The 18,223-nt window shown below is 54.4% G+C and overlaps 1 protein-coding gene across 1 annotated transcript in view; it reads right to left on the minus strand.

Annotated features, from left to right (window-relative positions):
- LRSAM1 (leucine rich repeat and sterile alpha motif containing 1) overlaps window positions 1–18,223 on the minus strand; it is a 51,025-nt gene that overhangs the window by 342 nt on the left and 32,460 nt on the right. Inside the window, exons 18-26 of the mRNA XM_007101768.4 lie at window positions 13,404–13,491; window positions 12,343–12,417; window positions 10,714–10,794; window positions 9,095–9,190; window positions 7,085–7,183; window positions 5,851–5,982; window positions 4,697–4,778; window positions 3,007–3,140; window positions 218–2,062 (exon numbers count right to left, since the gene is read on the minus strand). Of these exons, the coding sequence (XP_007101830.2) occupies window positions 1,937–2,062; window positions 3,007–3,140; window positions 4,697–4,778; window positions 5,851–5,982; window positions 7,085–7,183; window positions 9,095–9,190; window positions 10,714–10,794; window positions 12,343–12,417; window positions 13,404–13,491 (913 nt within the window). The 3' untranslated portion in view covers window positions 218–1,936. The remainder of the gene's footprint in view (window positions 1–217; window positions 2,063–3,006; window positions 3,141–4,696; window positions 4,779–5,850; window positions 5,983–7,084; window positions 7,184–9,094; window positions 9,191–10,713; window positions 10,795–12,342; window positions 12,418–13,403; window positions 13,492–18,223) is intronic.

The raw sequence follows: 18,223 nt of genomic DNA on the forward strand, positions 1-18,223 counted from the left end.
GCCTGCTGGCAGCTCAGACGGCTTCCTCAGCCAGATCCATGCAGGGTGCACCTCTGGCGGTCTCGGGCAATGGTGAGGGCAAGAGGGGAGCTACTTTATGGCCACGTGGCCCTGGGGTGCCCATAGCGGGTGGGCCCGAGGCTCCCACGAGATCCAAACAGTGATGCCAGTGTTTTCAAGACTCCTGCTCACACAGCTAGTATTTCTGAGCACTTACCGTGGGCCGTGCACGTTACGTGCAAGACTAGGAGCCTCACGGCAGCTTCAGGGGGCGGGCACCGTTGTCACGTTTCACCGATATGTGTAAACTGAGGTCCAGGAAGGCGGGGAACCTGGGCTGAGGCTATGGGACCCCCATCACCTTGGGGGACGGTGGCCAGTGGCTGAAGGCTTGTTAACAAGGGCTGAGGTGAGAAAGCAGGGGCTCGGCTGCAGTCTTGCTGTTCACCTTGGCAAGTCACTGAACTCAGCCTCAGGCTCCTCGTCTATAAAAGGGGGGGCCTCTTGAGGGTTCAAGGAGACCCGCCAAACACTGCTCTGCGAGGTGGCCCTGCCCACCTCAGGCCTCAGTCTCCCCTCTCAGCTAAGCAGACCCCAGGAGGGTGTGTGGGGAGGGGAACCATCAGAGGGCCCCCGGGTACCTGGAAAGCAGGACTCACACCACATGGGCCCTTCATCCGTCCTGTTTCAGTCACAACAAGGCAGGGAGAGTGAGGGCCTGTCTCCTGCATACCGCCGGCTCTTACGCTGTGCCTGCGATGAGCATTCAGTGCTCCCTGGTGGCCGCCGGCCTATGTCAGGGCTCCATCGTGTCCCTTGCTGAACAGATGGGGAACTAGGGCGTGGAAGGCTGGCCAGGGTCAGAGTTAGCTGGAGGCAGAGCCCAGGCGCCCCGAGCAGGCCTGCCTCTAGCCCAAAGAAGCTGCCCCTGGCTCAAAACTATCTGCCAGAAAATGCACGATAAAGGTACAGCTCTACAGTGAATACCAAGAGCACGGCTCCTTCTGGAATTGTGCAACGAACAACCTGCGTGGCTGCACGGGTTCAGGGGTCAAGATGCTTCTAGGCTCCAGAGCCAGTGCCACCACGTTCCTGTTGCAGGGCCCGGGACACCCAGCCCCCTGGTCTGGGGTAACGATAACAGAGCACATAGCACGTCCCGCACGGCACCACAAGCTCCGCAGACTTTGAGCCCTTCTCTTAGAGCCCTGGTCTCTCCACCTGCAACGAGGGAGGTTTGGATAACTTCACCTTTGGGAACACCGCACCTCCCCACCTTCCCTTCTGACTCAGCTGCGACCCCCCCTCCCCCTCCCCCTCCCCGGGCTCCATCAGGACCCAGTGATGACTCGGCGGGAGCAGGCTGGAGATGGGTTTATTGACGTTCCCGCTTCGGGTCTGCAAAGCTCAGTGCCTGCCCTGGAGCTGCGTGGGGCGAGGAGGTGCAGATCTGGAGAGCAGAGAGGGAGGCGAGGAGGGGCCGACGTCGCTGAGGCACCGGGCCCGCCCTGAACACGTTCTGGCCAGTCAGTCCGAGGACAGGCCACGGTGGCCTCCCCACCTCTCCCCTCGGCCAGGGCCCTACTTCACTCCCACCACCCTGCCCAGTGGGACAGCACTGCCCGGGCTCCCCTGATGAGGCTCCTGGGGGGGCCGTGACTGCCAGAGGCAGCTGGGACACTCAGGCCTGTGCTCAGATGCAGGCGCGCTGCCACCCCACACCCCAGACCCTGTCCTCGTGCGGCAAGGGGTCCTCTCTCCTCCTCCACAGTATTCACGCTGGCTCTGTCCTTGGTCAGGAACACTCCTGTCCCCGCCGGGGCCAGGACAGAGGGCCTGTACTAGTCCATGGAGAACAGAGCGGGAGCTGGAGCCCTGGGCCCGCAGGTGGCAGAGGTGGGGCTGGAGGCGTCAGGCCCGGGCTGGCGGCCGGCGCTCAGCGGCTGTGGTAGAGGCGGAGGCGCTGGGCGATGTCCTGGCGGCACAGCGGACAAGTGCGCAGGGGCTGGCAGCACTGCTGGCAGCAGCAGACGTGGCCGCAGTTGAGGAAGATCATCTGGGCCTGAGGAGAGAGCGCGGGAGCGTCTGGGCCCCAGCCCGGCCTGGTTCCCCGGGGACGGGGCAAGTGAGGCCTTGGCCCCTAAAGATCTGACAGCGCGGTCGTCATGCTCCAATCAGCACAGGAGCACGTGCCACCGCCCTTCTTGGTCACTCTCTGCCCCTCTGTAACAGCCATGCACGTTTTACAGCCCCACCCCATCTCACCCGCCCGGCTGTTGGATGTGCATGTCGTTCCCAATTTTTGGTTTTTCTGTGCACTTTGTCCGGACCCTCGGTCTCAAAACCACCCCAGCATTATGGATTAAAAGCCATGGAAGTGTGTCTATTCTTTGCTTTAGCATTTCCTCTTTTTAGTAAGTTATCGTAAGGAAATAACCAAGGATGTGCTCCAAATTCTGTTCAAGGCTGTTCAGTATAGCACTGTTTGTAGTAACAAGAGCTAGGAAGCCACCTCCGGGGCCCAGAGCAGGGGTTTGGTTAAATTTATAACCACCAAGGCCCCCTGGATCACCGCATTCCCCGAGCCCAGCAAAAACCACAGGGTAATCAAACTGCTAGCGTGGCGGCCTTTTCTAAGTAGGATCACACTCTGGGGGGAGGGGGGGTAATTTTACGTGCTACATTGCTGAATTTTTATAATAGGCATCAATTTTGTTACAGTTTTTAAAACAGGTTTTAAAGTCTCTTCAGAGAAAATTGTGTTGTTGATATTTAATGACTTAATACATACACGAAGGGAAACTTCCTAAGTGGGAGAAAAAACTCTTTTGAAAAAAAAGAAAAAAGGCCCAGAAAATGATGTTAGCGTTACTCATGTTTGGGTCATGGGATCATGGGTCATTTTAATTTCCTGTTTTTTGCCCGGGAGGCTCCGGACGGCAGGCGCTAGGCAGGCAGGCAGGCAGGCAGGCGGGCGGGGGGTTGGGCCCGTTGCCCCAGACTTACCTCCCGTTCCAGGCACACAACACACTCTGAGGTCTGGGCCTCCAGCTCCGCGCGGGGTGCTGATGGTCTCACTGCCTCGGGAAGCTCCTCAGGGGCCGTGGGGAGGACCTCGCCCTGTGGTGGTTTCAGCAGCTCTGTGGGGACAGAGAGGCTGAGGCAGGGTCACGCCCACCTGACCCCGATCCCTAGGGCCTCCCCTGGCCCTGCCTGCCCCACGTGAACAGTGAGCTGGAGCCGGACGGGCTCTGACCAGGATCCCACCTTCCTACACACCCTCTTATTTCTCTTTGCTGAGCCCCATTCCCCCTCCTGTAAAATGGGACAGCTGGGGTGCTGGTTAATTGGGGCCTCTTACCCCTAACACACCCTGAATCCTTCACAGCCACCCTGCAAGTAGGGCTCATCACTGTCAGAGATGAGAAATCGGAGGCTCAGAGGGGGAAGCCACTTGCCCGAGGCCACAGGGCCATCTGGTGGTAGAGCTGCCCCGCAGGAGCCCTGGGTAGGACCGGACCTCGCTCGCAGATTCTCCACCCACGGGCCCAGGCACAGGTGACCCAGAGGAGCAGGGAGAGGAGTGAGCAGCTCTCAAGGCCGCCCCCCCTGTCCCCCGGCAGAGCCCCCAGCATGTCCACTGCTCTGCCCTGGATCCAGCATCCCCTGCCTGGGTCCCAACCGCCGTGAAGGAGGACATCAGAATCGGTCTCTCTCATCACACCACGTGCACCAGCGACATCCCCCAGTCTCTCTCCATCCCTGATCCCCATCCCCTCAGTTCATGTTTTTCATTTATTCTACGGGTTAAATTACAAGCAGTATTTTTTATAATTGTAAAAAACCTGAAGTTTTTTTTTTTTTTTTAAAAAGCCTATCACAACCACTCTAGACCCTCTAGGGGTACCATGGTGTCCCCGCAAACCATCACTGTAAGGGGGCGCGTCTATATTTAATAGAACACATATTGAGTCCTGGGATCAGAAAGAACTGTTGGGAGAACTCCTGAGGCTCTCCCGCCCCCTGGAGCTCAGGAGCCTTCCAGCCCAGCCCCTCCCTGCAGGGTGGCCACAATCAGGAAGAAGCCCTAAGGGTTAGGGTTAGGGTTAGGGTTAACCTGTCTCTGCCTCAGTTTCCTCATCCCTCAGATGCGGGCAACAATGGTGCCCACCTCACGGGGCCGCAGCAAAGGTGCCCTGACACGGTGGTCATCAAATGCCTGATAGCCGTCCTGCTCGGCACACAGGAGACCCGACTCCCGCGCCTTCCCCTGGGTCAGCCACAGCACCTGCCCTCTTCCGGGCCTCCGGATGAGGGCAGGGCACCTCCTTCACAACCATCACAAACACCTTTCTACGTCCAAACCACAGGCCTGCCCTGGGGCGCAGTGCTGGGCATGGGGTGGGCACTGGGTCCGGCTGATTTCTCCCTCTACTCCAGGGATCCTGAGTGTGTGGTTCCCGACGTCTGTAGGGTGGGTGTAGGGAAGCCAGAAGGGTCCCGAAACTGCTGTAGGAAAAGTTCTTTTTTTCCATTTTTGGAGCCTGCTTTTCCCATTTATAAATTGTTCCTTTAGGAGGGAAGCTTAAGGACTAGCCAGGGTTAGCAGTGGCCCTTAGGACTCGTCCTGAACTGTAAACAGGTGACGCCTCCAACCGCGGCCCTCCCTGCTCAGGAGAGGGCTCAGCATCAGTACCTGGCCGGGCCCCGGTCGCGTCCAGCAGCTCCTGGGCTCTGCGCAGGATCTGGTGCCGCAGGCCGGCTTCCGAGACACCCACCTGCTCGGACCAAGGAGGGCAGGTCATGGCCTGGGCTGGGCCAGGGACCTGCTATGCAGCACGGTCAGAGCCACCACCTCCTCCCTGGCTTCTAGCACCCTCAGCTGGAAACGTGGAGGCCTACGAGGGCCCTACAATCCGTACAGCAGAGGGAGACACCGAGGCCCAGAGGAAAACCAACACTAGTAACAGCTACAGTTTGAAGCCTGCGCAGGGGCTGTGCTGACAGCTTCACCCGCATGACCTCCCGTCACCCCCGTGACGACCAGGAAGTCAGGACCCTGTCACAGTTCGCACGGTCGGGTGGTTCACACCGAGGCTGAGCTGCTGAGAAGTGGCCGGGCCAGAATCACACAGTCCCTCAGCCTCCAGAGAGAGTGCTCCTGAGCGTGGGCGACACGGAGCCCCAGTGTCTGCGTCTGCTGCGGGCCGGGCAGTACAGCACAGTGGTCAACAGCATGGACCCCGGCACCAGGCCAGCCGCCTGGGCTGGAGTCCTGGCTCTGCTGTGTGACCTCGGGCAAACTGCTACCTTGCCGTGTCTCAGCCTCCTCATCCGAAAAATGAGGACAAGGTCAGCACGTGCCTGCCCAGGTTGCTGGGGAGATTCAATGAATTCGTATGTAAAACATGCTTAGAACAGCGCCTAGCACTGCAGCGGTATTTGTCTCTTTTGAAGGGTAAATGAATTAGTGCAGCATGTTGATCAGGATCGGGCAGTGCTGCTGCTGTGATAACTGTAAACCCATGGGGTGGGGAGGGGGCTGCTCCAGATGAGCTCCAAGGTCCTGGCTGTCCAGCCCTACGAGGCGAAGCTCCAATCTGAACGGGGAGGGGGGGCAGGGGGGCAACAATCTGGGGTCAGCAGCACCCACAGCCCTGGCTTTTGTAGCCACATGGCTGGGGGCAGATGGGGCACATGTTCTGGCCTTCTGGGAGCAAGGTGGCCCTGTGACAGCTGATGACGCAGGCCTCACCAAGAACTGCGTGAAGAGCAAGTGGCCCCTTGGCTGGGTCGGGCCAGGGACCTGCCCGCCGCCCTCACCTCCCCCGAGGGGCAGCTGCTGCCCACCTTGGCCAGGTCCCCAGGGCCCATCTGGCTCAGCATGTCCAGCGAGATGCGGTGGTGGGCGAAGATGGGAAGGTAGTGCTCGGCCGACAGCTCCACCAGGAGGGCCACCAGCTGGCGCTCCAGGCCTTCTTCCTACAGGCCAGACCCAAGGGAGAAGCCAAGCGCACCACGGATGGGGAAAAAAACAAGCCATTACTTACTCATAACAGCAAACAAAGAGTTCAAATACATACAACATATGTAAAACATATTCTTGGAACTTTTCCTACAAAAATGGATATGTGGCTTCCCTGGTGGCGCAGTGGTTGAGAGTCCGCCTGCCGATGCAGGGGACGCGGGTTCGTGCCCCGGTCCGGGAAGATCCCGCATGCCGCGGAGCGGCCGGGCCCGTGAGCCATGGCCGCTGAGCCTGCGCGTCTGGAGCCTGTGCTCCGCAACGGGAGAGGCCACAACAGTGAGAGGCCCGCGTACCGCAAAAAAAAAAGAGAGTTCATGATTCTTTAATAGCCAAGATGATTCATGGAAAAAAAGGATATGTAAGGGCATAGAGACAGATGCACGAGGAAGTTAGTTCACTGCCACTCTGTAAACTTGACAGTGTAAGCAACTTAAGTACCCATCAAGAGGGAACTTTTAAACAAATGAGGGCTCATCCAGATCCTAAATGCTCTGCAGTTGTCTGAAACGAGGAGATCTACGCACACGGGCCTGGAGAACAGCCCATCACTATTGTTGAGGGGAAAAAGGAAGTTGTCAAAATGGCCTTATAGAAGGACTCTTGTTTTTTTTTATGGTCGTGCCACGTAGCTTGTGGGATCTTAGTTCCCCGACCAGGGATCGAACCTGTGCCTGCTGCAGTGGAAGTGCAGAGTCTTAACCACTGGACCACCAGGGAATTCCCAAGAAAGACTCCATTTTTATTAAAAAAAAAAAAAAAAAAAAAAAGGTGTGTGTGTGCATGTGTGGGGGAGAGGGGGACCACATCTGTCCCATCCGCAGCCCCTGCGCTGGTGAGCGCACAGCGGGCTGCGGGTCTCTGCTCCGCCCAGCAGTGACCATCTTTCAGTCACCAGAACCAACGCTCCTCCCTCTCCTTTCTGTCCCTGCCTGGCCGAGCACAGGACCTGGTGCACTTAGTCACCAGAAATATGAATGGAATTAAACTGGACAGGTCAGGAAGCCGGGCATTGCTGAGGCCAGAGGCTCCTGCAGGGTGGGCGCCAGCAGTCCTCACCTGCAGCTTCAAGGACAAGGGTTTCTGGTTCAAGAGCCGCTGATACTGAATCAGCCAGTAATTCTCCTGCTTAGTTTCGCTTTTGGCTTCTAACTCCGTCTGCCAAGAAAAGAAGGAAGCAGACACTGTTAGTTACAAGTCAGTGAATAGAAACAATAATGACAGTGACACCTGTGAACTCTGCTCCTCTGAGCACGCGGATGACTTGGTATTTTACAAAGAACTTGCCTACCCACTGTTGCCTCACCCTTTAAACCGCAGGGCCCGGAAAGGCAGGAAGCATCACTAACCCCACTTTACTGCTGAGAACGATCTTACATACAGCATACCTGGTGGGGGCACCGGAACCTGGGCTGGTGCCCGCCCCCCCTTCCCCGGGCATCATGACTTGGAGGGGGACACCTTCTCATCTGCTTATGGGAAGAGCAAAGCACTAGGCCCCTGTCTCCTTCCCCCAAGAAGCCTTGGCGTGTCCTCTGGGTGCCAGGCAGGGAGAGAAATAAGATTCTAAGGACACCTTCAGCTTCCGGAGGGGGCTTACACCTGACAAAGCCGGAGAATTATAAACATGCTATTCAAACCGATTCCTCCATTCCATCACTCAAACATTCCTGAGTGTTGTTCTGGGCGCTGAGGACACAGCAGTGAACACACGATACTAACGGCAGCAGCAGCAACGTCAGGGCGCTGCGTGCCAGACCGTGCTGTGCACTGGGAGATGCCCTTGTACTTAAATCCTCACAATTCTGTGAAGTAGTTTCTACTTCACAGGTGAAGAAACTGAGTGATTAGTTCAGAGTGATTACCAGCCAGCCCAAGGTCAAAGAGCTGCCCGTGTCGTGGCCAGGATTCAGACCCAGGTCTGTCTTGCCCGGAGCCTGTGCTCTCAACCACCAAGCCACCCACCCAGGACTGCAGCCGCGGGCTGGGGGTCGATGTGACGTGGGCGGCAGGATTACACTGCAGGCATCTCCCCAGCGCCCCCTAGTGGTCCCTCCTGTACTTGCCGAGCTGGCTCCCCTTTTCCAGCCTGGCCCTCTCTGGGCTGTGGGCACAGCTCTCTTTGGGAGCCCATGACCCTGAGGGTCATGTTCTGACGAGGTGGACAGCGAGTCCCCGAGGCCCCTTGAGGGCGGGAGCACACGGCCACGGCATGGCTGCCCCTGCACAGCACTCAGGGCGCGGGTCACACATTGAGGCAATTTGAAGGTGATGGCGGTGAGGCACCGTGAGGAACGGGCAGCTTCTGACCGGCACAAACACGCCATCTGGGCTCGTGCGGGGCTCGGGAAGAAACTGGTCTCGCTCCTTTCCATCCCCGGCACAGGGCCTGGCCCACGGCGGAGCTCAGAGGACGTCTGGGGCGGTAACAACGCCACAGGAAAGACGGTCCTGACCACTCGGGTGCACGTGGGCTCTGGAGGAAGTGACCCTGACCTGCCACCCTAAATGGGGCTCTGCCACCCTGATGATGTGCCAGAGTCAAACCCATTTGGGTCCAGGGGGCAGTTGGGCAACTCCTATCGAAGGCTGACTAAATGGTCTGCCCTGGACACGCCAAGTACTCTCCTGGGCATCTGTCCTGAGCAAATAAATACCCATGGCTGTTCTCAAATACTTCGCTGCCGAGACAGCCTTGCTTATTAAAAGTAAAAAACGGGAAGCATGCTTGACAATAGGCCAAACGAGGGCCCATCTCGATGCAGCCATGGAAGGAACGCAGAGGACACGAAAGAGAGGTGCAAACGAGCTGGTTGGAAAGGGGTGCGCAGTTCTGTGTTACAGGCACGTACACGCGTCACGATAAACATGCATCCCGATGTTTGGAAAACATACCTCAAGATATTAGCAATAGACAACTCTCAGAAGTGAGATTCTTTTCCTTTGTACTTTCCATTTTTTCTTTGATGAACAACTATTACTAGACTAATGAAAGTGTTTCTAAGGACGGCAAGAGCATTTAGGGAAAGCAAACCCATGAGCGACTCTGGGCGCGGAAGCCAGACGCACCAGGATCTCCCGGAGCTCCTCCTCTCGCTGTGTCTTCTCTTTGAGCAGCTGCTGAAGCAGGGAGCTCAGGACCCAGCGCTGCTCTGAGATCATCTCCTGCAACACAAGACCACGCCCAGTGCTGGGAAACTCGCAGTACCCCGGCCCAAGAAGTGCCCGCAGCGCGGCAGCAGGATCCCCCTCACTCAGTTCTCAGCTGGCAGCCAGGGGCCACAGTGGGTCCGACTCCATTCAAGGCTCTGTCCCTGATCTCAGCCTGAGAGCTGGGGAACAGAGCAGAGGGGCCTTTCTGCTCAAGCATCCCCTCCCCACCTTCTCACCAGCCTGTACCTCCCTTCCCCAGGGGGTAAGGCCAAGCATGGGATCTAGTAACCGAAGACAGTGCAGTGGTAAGAAACATCAAACAAAGGAAATGACAAGCAGCAGGTACCTGACTTCAGTCTCACTGACTACGGAGCACGTGGGCAGAAGCAAACAGCGGGAGGGAGGGTGGGTGAGTGACCCATGCCAGCCAGGAAGGCTCTACACAGACGGAGTGATGTGCAAACCCGAGAAAGCCCCATTTGTGTCTGCGTTCCACTCTTCTCCTCCTCTTGGAAACCCCATGGAGACCCCGAAAACAGGAGCCCCACAGCTCTAACGGGCAGGATGCATAGGCACCCACCAAGCACGGTGGTTGCATCTTCTTTCAGAGCTACACCAACCCCCGAAAGGCTGAGGCCTTTCCATTTGCTAGCCTGCTTCTCTCTGATGGCCCCGAGACACAGGCTGGGCCTGGAAGACTATTTTCCTTTTCTGCAGGGGAGACATGGAGGCCCAGGGAGGGGAAGTGACCCGCCTGAAGTCATACGGTGACAGACCCGTGGGATTCCAGACCCCAGCGTTCTTCTCCTGCATTGAGAAGCCCTGAGACAAATGAAGACTGCTCCACTGAGGACACAGGGACGGGGACAGACAGAAGGCTCTGCTCAAAAGCCTGGTACACGGGTCATATGTCCTCACACGTCACTGATCCAACCCTTCTGCGTACAGCTGGGGAGACTAAGGTACAGAGAAGGGAAAGCGCTGCCCCTCCCCGCCTCCCCACCCAGGTCACACACCAAGACTGTGTGGGGACAACCCGGGTCCCACATTTGCAGTCCAGAACGCTGTCTGCTAGTCCCTGCGGCCTCCACATCTGTGTGAGCAGGACACCCAGGCTGGAGTTCACAGAGCCACAGCTGGGCCCTCTCCTCAGACATCCTTGGGACACCAAGAAAGCTCCTTCCCCAGAGGATGTCAGCCGTGAGAACCAGCGCCCCAGAAGCATGACTTAGACAGGGAGCTCAGTAGCAACCCAGCTCCAAAACAAAGAAAACACGGAGATGGAGATGCAGCCTGGGTGAGCCTTGGCAATGAAACCCTCCTTCCTCTGACCCTCCTGCCTAGCAATGGGCTGATCCCAGCCCTAACCTTGGCCTGCGCTGGGCTCGGCCCCCAAACTGGGCTCCCACGAGCCTTCTGGGGCCAGGGCATCCTCCAGCATCACTGCTTTGTCTGCTGGAGAGCAGCTGAGAGGTGGTGGGGGCATTAGTTGGGGGTGGGGTGGGGGACAGGGCAGGCTAGGGAGCCCTACATACCTGTAGTGCCTCTGTGTCCAGGGATTTCCTCTTTAACTCCAGCTGTGTCAGCTGCAATAACTCAGTTTCTATTAACTTAATCTAAACAGAAGACGAGACAGGGGTTTTTTTAATTCACATTAACCACGGTTTAATCCTGTGCCGCTGCTCTTGGATGGCCAAGTGGATCTAAGAATCCTTTCTGGGGGTGCTCTGCAATGAAGGGGACCTGTGTACCTTGGGAACCTCATCAGCGGGGGTTTAAAAAGAATTTGTTATTTCGTGGCCCTGAATGCTTTGTGGTGTGGACACTCTTGTCCTGGACAGTACTGCTGATCAAAAGCCAGGCACAGGGCCAGCCCAGAATGGGTGCTGATCAAGGCATGTGGAATGAAGGGGCTTTCCTTCAAGGTGAGGACCAGAGTGAAGAACAGACACGGAATTCTCACCGAGCCTCTTACCAGTCCAATTCTCTTGCTTCCTCTAAACAGCTGTCACAGAGGAGTGCAGAGGGCAGTGGAAGGGACTGAATAATAATAACAGTAATAGTAGTAGCTGATATTTATTGAGATTCCACATGCTAGGACTGTGCTGTGCAATTCATTCGCATCATTTCATCAATACCTATTAGGAGGTATAATTGCCGCCATTTTACAGACAAGGAAACCGAGGCTCAGAGAGGTTAAGTAACTTGCCCAAGGACACACAGCGGGTAAGTGAGTGTGCCCTTCCCTTGGGATGTCCCTGCTTGTCTGAAGGGGAAGAGCTGGCCTGGTGGGTCAAAACCACCCATAGTGAGAATGTCTGGGAGTCACTACATACCTTCAGGGTGTGACTGGGGGCTTTTAGCCCTCGGGGTCAGACCCCATGGCCAGTGACTTCTCTACCCTGTGCCTATGACCTTTGTCCCTATGTTCCTATGACCCCACCAACCCCTGGTCAGAGGAATGAGATTCATGTCTGGCAATGTGGGATTGAAATTAAAGGGGGAAATAAAAAGGTAAGTTGGTTTTGGCAAAAAAGAATAAAAAGAAAAAAACAACCATGCAAAATGTGAAATTCAAAGTGTGCTGAATACGAGGTGATGCGCGTCCCGTAGCCTGAAAGCTCGCTCTGTCTGCCGCCACCCAGGCCACGCGCTCAGGGAGCCCAGCGAGCCAGACACAGCCCTGCTGGATGGGGGTGGCCAAGAGGCCCAGCGTGGGGTTCGCCCAAGGCTGCCCGCAGGTCAGCAGCGGAGCCCGGACAAGAGCACACCCCCTCCCCTCTAGGCCCAGGTCACTCCTCAGCCGACACCAGGCCCTGCCTGCTCGCTCAGGTGGGGGTCAGCCTGTCCCAGCTCCTCAATCTGGGCCGACGGGGACACTGGGGTCTGAGCCGGCTGAGGAGTTCTGCCTGCGGCTGCCAAGCAGTCGAGGCCTCCTGTCCCTCAGACCTGGGCATCACGAGAAGCAGCAGGCACAGGTCCCACCTGCTGGCATGCACAGTGCTGCCCCAGGAACCTCCTGACACCCTGAGTAGGTTCCATGAGGCTCAGTGAGGGGAGGGAGGTGCCGGGGAGACCTCTTGTCGGGCTGGCCTGGAGCCCCCTCCTCACGCCTCTGAAAGCCCACAGGGCGGGTCTGGGGCGGGGCCGCAGCCTGCGCTCACCTGCTTCCGGATCTGCCGATGCATCAGGTCCTTCTTCACCTGGAGAGCCTCGAAGGCCGCCTTCTGCATGGCGCTCTGCAACAGAGAGCACGGCCACTCAGGGGGCCCGCAGGGAAAACAAAATCTGCGTCAAAGACACCTTAATGTATGCCTTTTCTGTTTCTTAGACAACTTTTCAGCTTACTTGTTTAATTTTTAAAAATAATACTTATTAAGTGCTTACTACGTGCTGGACACCATGCTCAGGGCTCTTCCCGCGCTGCACATGGAAGAAGCAACGACGAGGGTACCTTCACTGCCCCATTTCACAGATGAGGAAAGTGAGGTTTGGAGAAGTGAACCGGCTGGCACTAGCATGCAAGTCTGTCCAGCTCTCAGCCTCACCTTAACCACGAGGCCTGACATCCCCTCTAAGAAACAGAGCACTTTCCTCAGACAATCTCACAAATACTAAGTCAAAGCGTTTTGGAAGAAGAGATAGAAGTTGGGGAGAAAGGAAAGAGGAAATGATGGGTCAGGGAGTGGCAGGACAACATCACAGAGGAAGAAAGGAGGGAGGTGATGTGAGGGTCGGGGAATGAGACTCCAGTAGGGCCTGTGGGGAAAGCTGGGACTGAACAATTTGGACACAGGAGGGAGGAAATCACAGGGGTCCTTCCTGGTCCTGTCCACTCAGTAGCACCTGCTATGCGCCCGCTAAGCTGGCGGGAGAGCAGATGGAGGTGCGGTGGGATTGGAAGTGAGGAGTCTGGGGGCTCACTCCACGGGGTGGGTACCACCGCCTTCTGCCCGTTATGTCCTCAAGATGGAGCCCCACGCAGCACAGGGAGCGGCTGCCTGGGGAGGGCGCTTCTTTAGACTTCAGTGAGCGGAAACCACCACCCAGAGAGGCCTCTCCCTGCCCCCTCATCCTGATGGTCTGTACGTTTCTCTAAGCTCTCTAAGCATCTTGGTTCTTGCACACTGTCCAGGACGGCGCCTCCACATGGAGGTCTGCCGCTCTACTGCGGGCTCCCCGCGTCCCTCCTGCCCCCTCCTGAGCCCCTGCCCCCAGGGCTCACCTCCTGCAGGATCTGGCTAATGGCTTTGTTCTGGTCCATCTGTTGCCAGGACAGAATCTGCTGGAACCGCTCATCCATTTCAGCCATGCTGCCAGAAACACAGCAAATTCATGAACATTTCCTGAGCACCTACTATGTGCCAGGCACCTTGGAGGAGATGGAGATAAACCATTTATTCATTCAACAATACTCATGGAGCACCTGCTGGGGGCCACATCCTGGGCTTGGGGTCGGGGGGCGGACATGGAGCTTTGTCTGAATCCCATGGCGCTGGATGGAGGGTGACGGAGTCTCTGTGTCTCCAGAGCTGGGGAGATGATCTCCTGGGCCCCGTCATCCACCCCTCCACTGGAATCCTTCCTACGATGCACCCCCCTGAAGTGGCTGCCTGGCCTCTGCCCACCCACCTCCACCAACAGGGAGCTCATGACCTCCCAGGTGAGCCACTCAGGCTGAGAGAAATCTGTCCTTCCCGGGCACTAACGTCTCACCCTCCACCCCAGTGTCTCTCACCCTGGCCGTGGACCTGCTCTCATCCCCCTAGAACAAGTCTAGTGACTTTGGCACAAAAATCCAAACTCTGCAAACCTAATATGTCCCTACTTTGGTACAATCTTGGTTTTAAGTTTGTCTGTTTCATAATAGTAGCTGTTATTTATTGGACCCTTATGTGGCAGACAGTATGATCATTAATGCCCATTAAATCCTCCAACAACTCTAGGAGTAGGTACTGTGATTTATCCCGTTTTTCTGATAAGAAAATTGAGGCTCAGGGAGGGAAAATAACTTGCCCAAGACTTCAGTTAGTTATAGAAGTGGGCTGTGAATCCACGTCTGTCTGGTTCTGGTGCCCACACTCCTAAAAACAAGGTCACACCAGCAGGAAGGAGGGAGAACCCCTGCATCTGCAGGGACACGGGGAGGCTGGCGTGCTCCAGGTGCCCGGTGGGATGGGGAGGACGTGGCACCTGCAGTGGAGCCACCCAGGTGGGAGGAGAAACACAAGGGCTGCCAGGGCTGTTGGTCTGTCCCTGTCTGGGGCTGCTAAGCATCGAAGGAGCTTTTCTCAACTGGCTCCGCCGGGCACTCCAGCTCCTTCAACAAAGCCATGGTGCTGGGGTGAACTTGGAAGGCCAGACCAAAATGGCTGTCAGCATGAAGGCAAGCCCATCACCATCCGCCCTCCAGTGCACCCCACCCATGACCCCTGGAGATTTATAAGTACACCATAGTCAAGAGCATACCGCCTGGGTCAAACCCTAGCTCTGTCATTGGCTAGTTGTGTTTCCTTAGGGTCCAACTAGAAAAGTCACTTAGACCAGCGGTAACTTGCTCCTGACAACATGGCCCAGGGTGGGGTGGCCCAAGGCAGGAGATTCCGGTGGCAGCTCTCACCCTACGGTCCTGGGCCCTGAGCCAGCTCCCCAAAGTCCCTCACTCGGGAAGCCTCTTCCTTACCTTACCTGGAACAGGCCTGCTGGACCAGGTTCTGCCTCTGAGTCTCACAGGCCATCTGGATGAGCCGGCTGTTACAGCTCTCGGTCAGCATCTGCTGCATGGCCGCTGCGGAAACATGGGGGTGGGGGTGGGGGTGGGGACAGGGCTGAGCAGCCACTCCTCGGGGGCCTCATGGGCGTTACCTGGGCACCCACCTGACAGTCACCCTCAGGAAAAAAATCTCTCTTTTTTTAAACTACAGAAGTAACTTCAGCTTGAAAGTCTGATTAGTTGTAAAACACTGAACGACATACACATAATCTTCTATAGTCTTGTCACCCAGAATTATTACATTTTGATCTATATTCTTCTGGTTAATTTTTAATGCATAGATGGATTTTTAAAAATTTTAATGAAAGAATTAAAAGCAGGGACTTGAACAGATATTTGTATACCCATGTTCATAGCAACGTTATCCACAATAGGCAAAAAAGGTGGAAACAACCCAAGTGCCTATTGATGGACAAATGGGTAAACAGAATGTGGTCTATCCATGCAACAGAATATTAATCAGTCTTAAAAAGGAAGGAAATTCTGACATAAGCTACAACGTGGATGAACCCTGAAGACATTATACTATGTGAAAGAAGCCAGTCACAAAAGGACAAACACTGTATGATTCCACTTATACGAAGTACCTACAGCAGTCAGATTCATAGAGACAGAAAGTAGAATGGTGGACCTACAGGGTCCGGGGGAGGGGGCAGTGGGGAGTTCCTGTTTAGCGGGTATAGAGTTTCACTTTGGAATGATGAAAAAGTTCTGGAGATGGATGGTGGTGATGGTTGCACAACAAGGTGAATGTACTTAATGCCACAGAACTGTACACTTACAAGTGGTTAAAATGGTAAATTTTATGTTTTGTATATTTCACCATAATAAAAGAAAATTAAAATGTTATCACACTAAATATACCACTTTCTCACCTTTTATGAATGCATCCCTATGTCAAAATGCTGACGTGATGTTAACAGCTACAGAATACTACAGTGCCTGGATTACCAAACTTTAACATAATCCTGTTTCAGAGCATTCGGAGTCTTTCTGCAATTATTAAATGATATTGCTATAAATATCCTTGCTCAGATATCTTTGTGCACATCTATTTGATTATTTCCTAGAATAATTCTTAGAAGTACACAGGTTTTTTTTTTTTTTTTTTTTTTTTTTTTTTTTTTTCAGTATGCAGGCCTCTCACCGCTGCGGCCTCTCCAGTTGCGGAGCACAGGCTCCGGACGCACAGGCTCAGCGGCCATGGCTCACGGGCCCAGCCGCTCCGCGGCATGTGGGATCTTCCCGGACCGGGGCACAAACTCGTGTCCCCTGCATCGGCAGGCGGACCCTCAACCACCGTGCCACCAGGGAAGCCCAGAAGTACACAGTTTTAAGGTCATGGATGATGTATGCAAGTTACCCTTTCTGCCCTCCAGAAAGAGCCTGCTGATTCATACTCCCTTTGGCAGCACACAGGACAGCCTGATACCATATGCCCTCAACAACTCTGGGTTATTACCTTTTCTTGCCTTTTTGTTATTTTTATTGAAATTTTTCAGTTATAATAATACATGCTCGGTTTCTAAAATAGCTAAGTAATAGGGAAGTTTGAAAACGTGGGAAAAGAAAAGATCCCTAACACTGAGCCTGTTTCCAATCGGTTAATTTGATAAACATCCTTCCAGAAATGCAAACACAATCTTTCTCTTTATAAATGGTGGATGATGGTGACCTTTAAAATAGGGACATTGGAGACCTTCAAGATGGCAGAGGAGTAAGACATGGAGATCACCTTCCTCCCCAACTAGAAAAGTCACTTAGACCAGCGGTAACTTGCTCCTGACAACATGGCCCAGGGTGGGGTGGCCCAAGGCAGGAGATTCCGGTGGCAGCTCTCACCCTACGGTCCTGGGCCCTGAGCCAGCTCCCCAAAGTCCCTCACTCGGGAAGCCTCTTCCTTACCTTACCTGGAACAGGCCTGCTGGACCAGGTTCTGCCTCTGAGTCTCACAGGCCATCTGGATGAGCCGGCTGTTACAGCTCTCGGTCAGCATCTGCTGCATGGCCGCTGCGGAAACATGGGGGTGGGGGTGGGGGTGGGGACAGGGCTGAGCAGCCACTCCTCGGGGGCCTCATGGGCGTTACCTGGGCACCCACCTGACAGTCACCCTCAGGAAAAAAATCTCTCTTTTTTTAAACTACAGAAGTAACTTCAGCTTGAAAGTCTGATTAGTTGTAAAACACTGAACGACATACACATAATCTTCTATAGTCTTGTCACCCAGAATTATTACATTTTGATCTATATTCTTCTGGTTAATTTTTAATGCATAGATGGATTTTTAAAAATTTTAATGAAAGAATTAAAAGCAGGGACTTGAACAGATATTTGTATACCCATGTTCATAGCAACGTTATCCACAATAGGCAAAAAAGGTGGAAACAACCCAAGTGCCTATTGATGGACAAATGGGTAAACAGAATGTGGTCTATCCATGCAACAGAATATTAATCAGTCTTAAAAAGGAAGGAAATTCTGACATAAGCTACAACGTGGATGAACCCTGAAGACATTATACTATGTGAAAGAAGCCAGTCACAAAAGGACAAACACTGTATGATTCCACTTATACGAAGTACCTACAGCAGTCAGATTCATAGAGACAGAAAGTAGAATGGTGGACCTACAGGGTCCGGGGGAGGGGGCAGTGGGGAGTTCCTGTTTAGCGGGTATAGAGTTTCACTTGGGAATGATGAAAAAGTTCTGGAGATGGATGGTGGTGAGGGTTGCACAACAAGGTGAATGTACTTAATGCCACAGAACTGTACACTTACAAGTGGTTAAAATGGTAAATTTTATGTTTTGTATATTTCACCATAATAAAAGAAAATTAAAATGTTATCACACTAAATATACCACTTTCTCACCTTTTATGAATGCATCCCTATGTCAAAATGCTGACGTGATGTTAACAGCTACAGAATACTACAGTGCCTGGATTACCAAACTTTAACATAATCCTGTTTCAGAGCATTCGGAGTCTTTCTGCAATTATTAAATGATATTGCTATAAATATCCTTGCTCAGATATCTTTGTGCACATCTATTTGATTATTTCCTAGAATAATTCTTAGAAGTACACAGGTTTTTTTTTTTTTTTTTTTTTTTTTTTTTTTTTTTCAGTATGCAGGCCTCTCACCGCTGCGGCCTCTCCAGTTGCGGAGCACAGGCTCCGGACGCACAGGCTCAGCGGCCATGGCTCACGGGCCCAGCCGCTCCGCGGCATGTGGGATCTTCCCGGACCGGGGCACAAACTCGTGTCCCCTGCA

The sequence above is a fragment of the Physeter macrocephalus genome, chromosome 9 (genome assembly GCF_002837175.3).
Source record: "Physeter macrocephalus isolate SW-GA chromosome 9, ASM283717v5, whole genome shotgun sequence".
Taxonomy (NCBI): Eukaryota; Metazoa; Chordata; class Mammalia; order Artiodactyla; family Physeteridae; genus Physeter; species Physeter macrocephalus.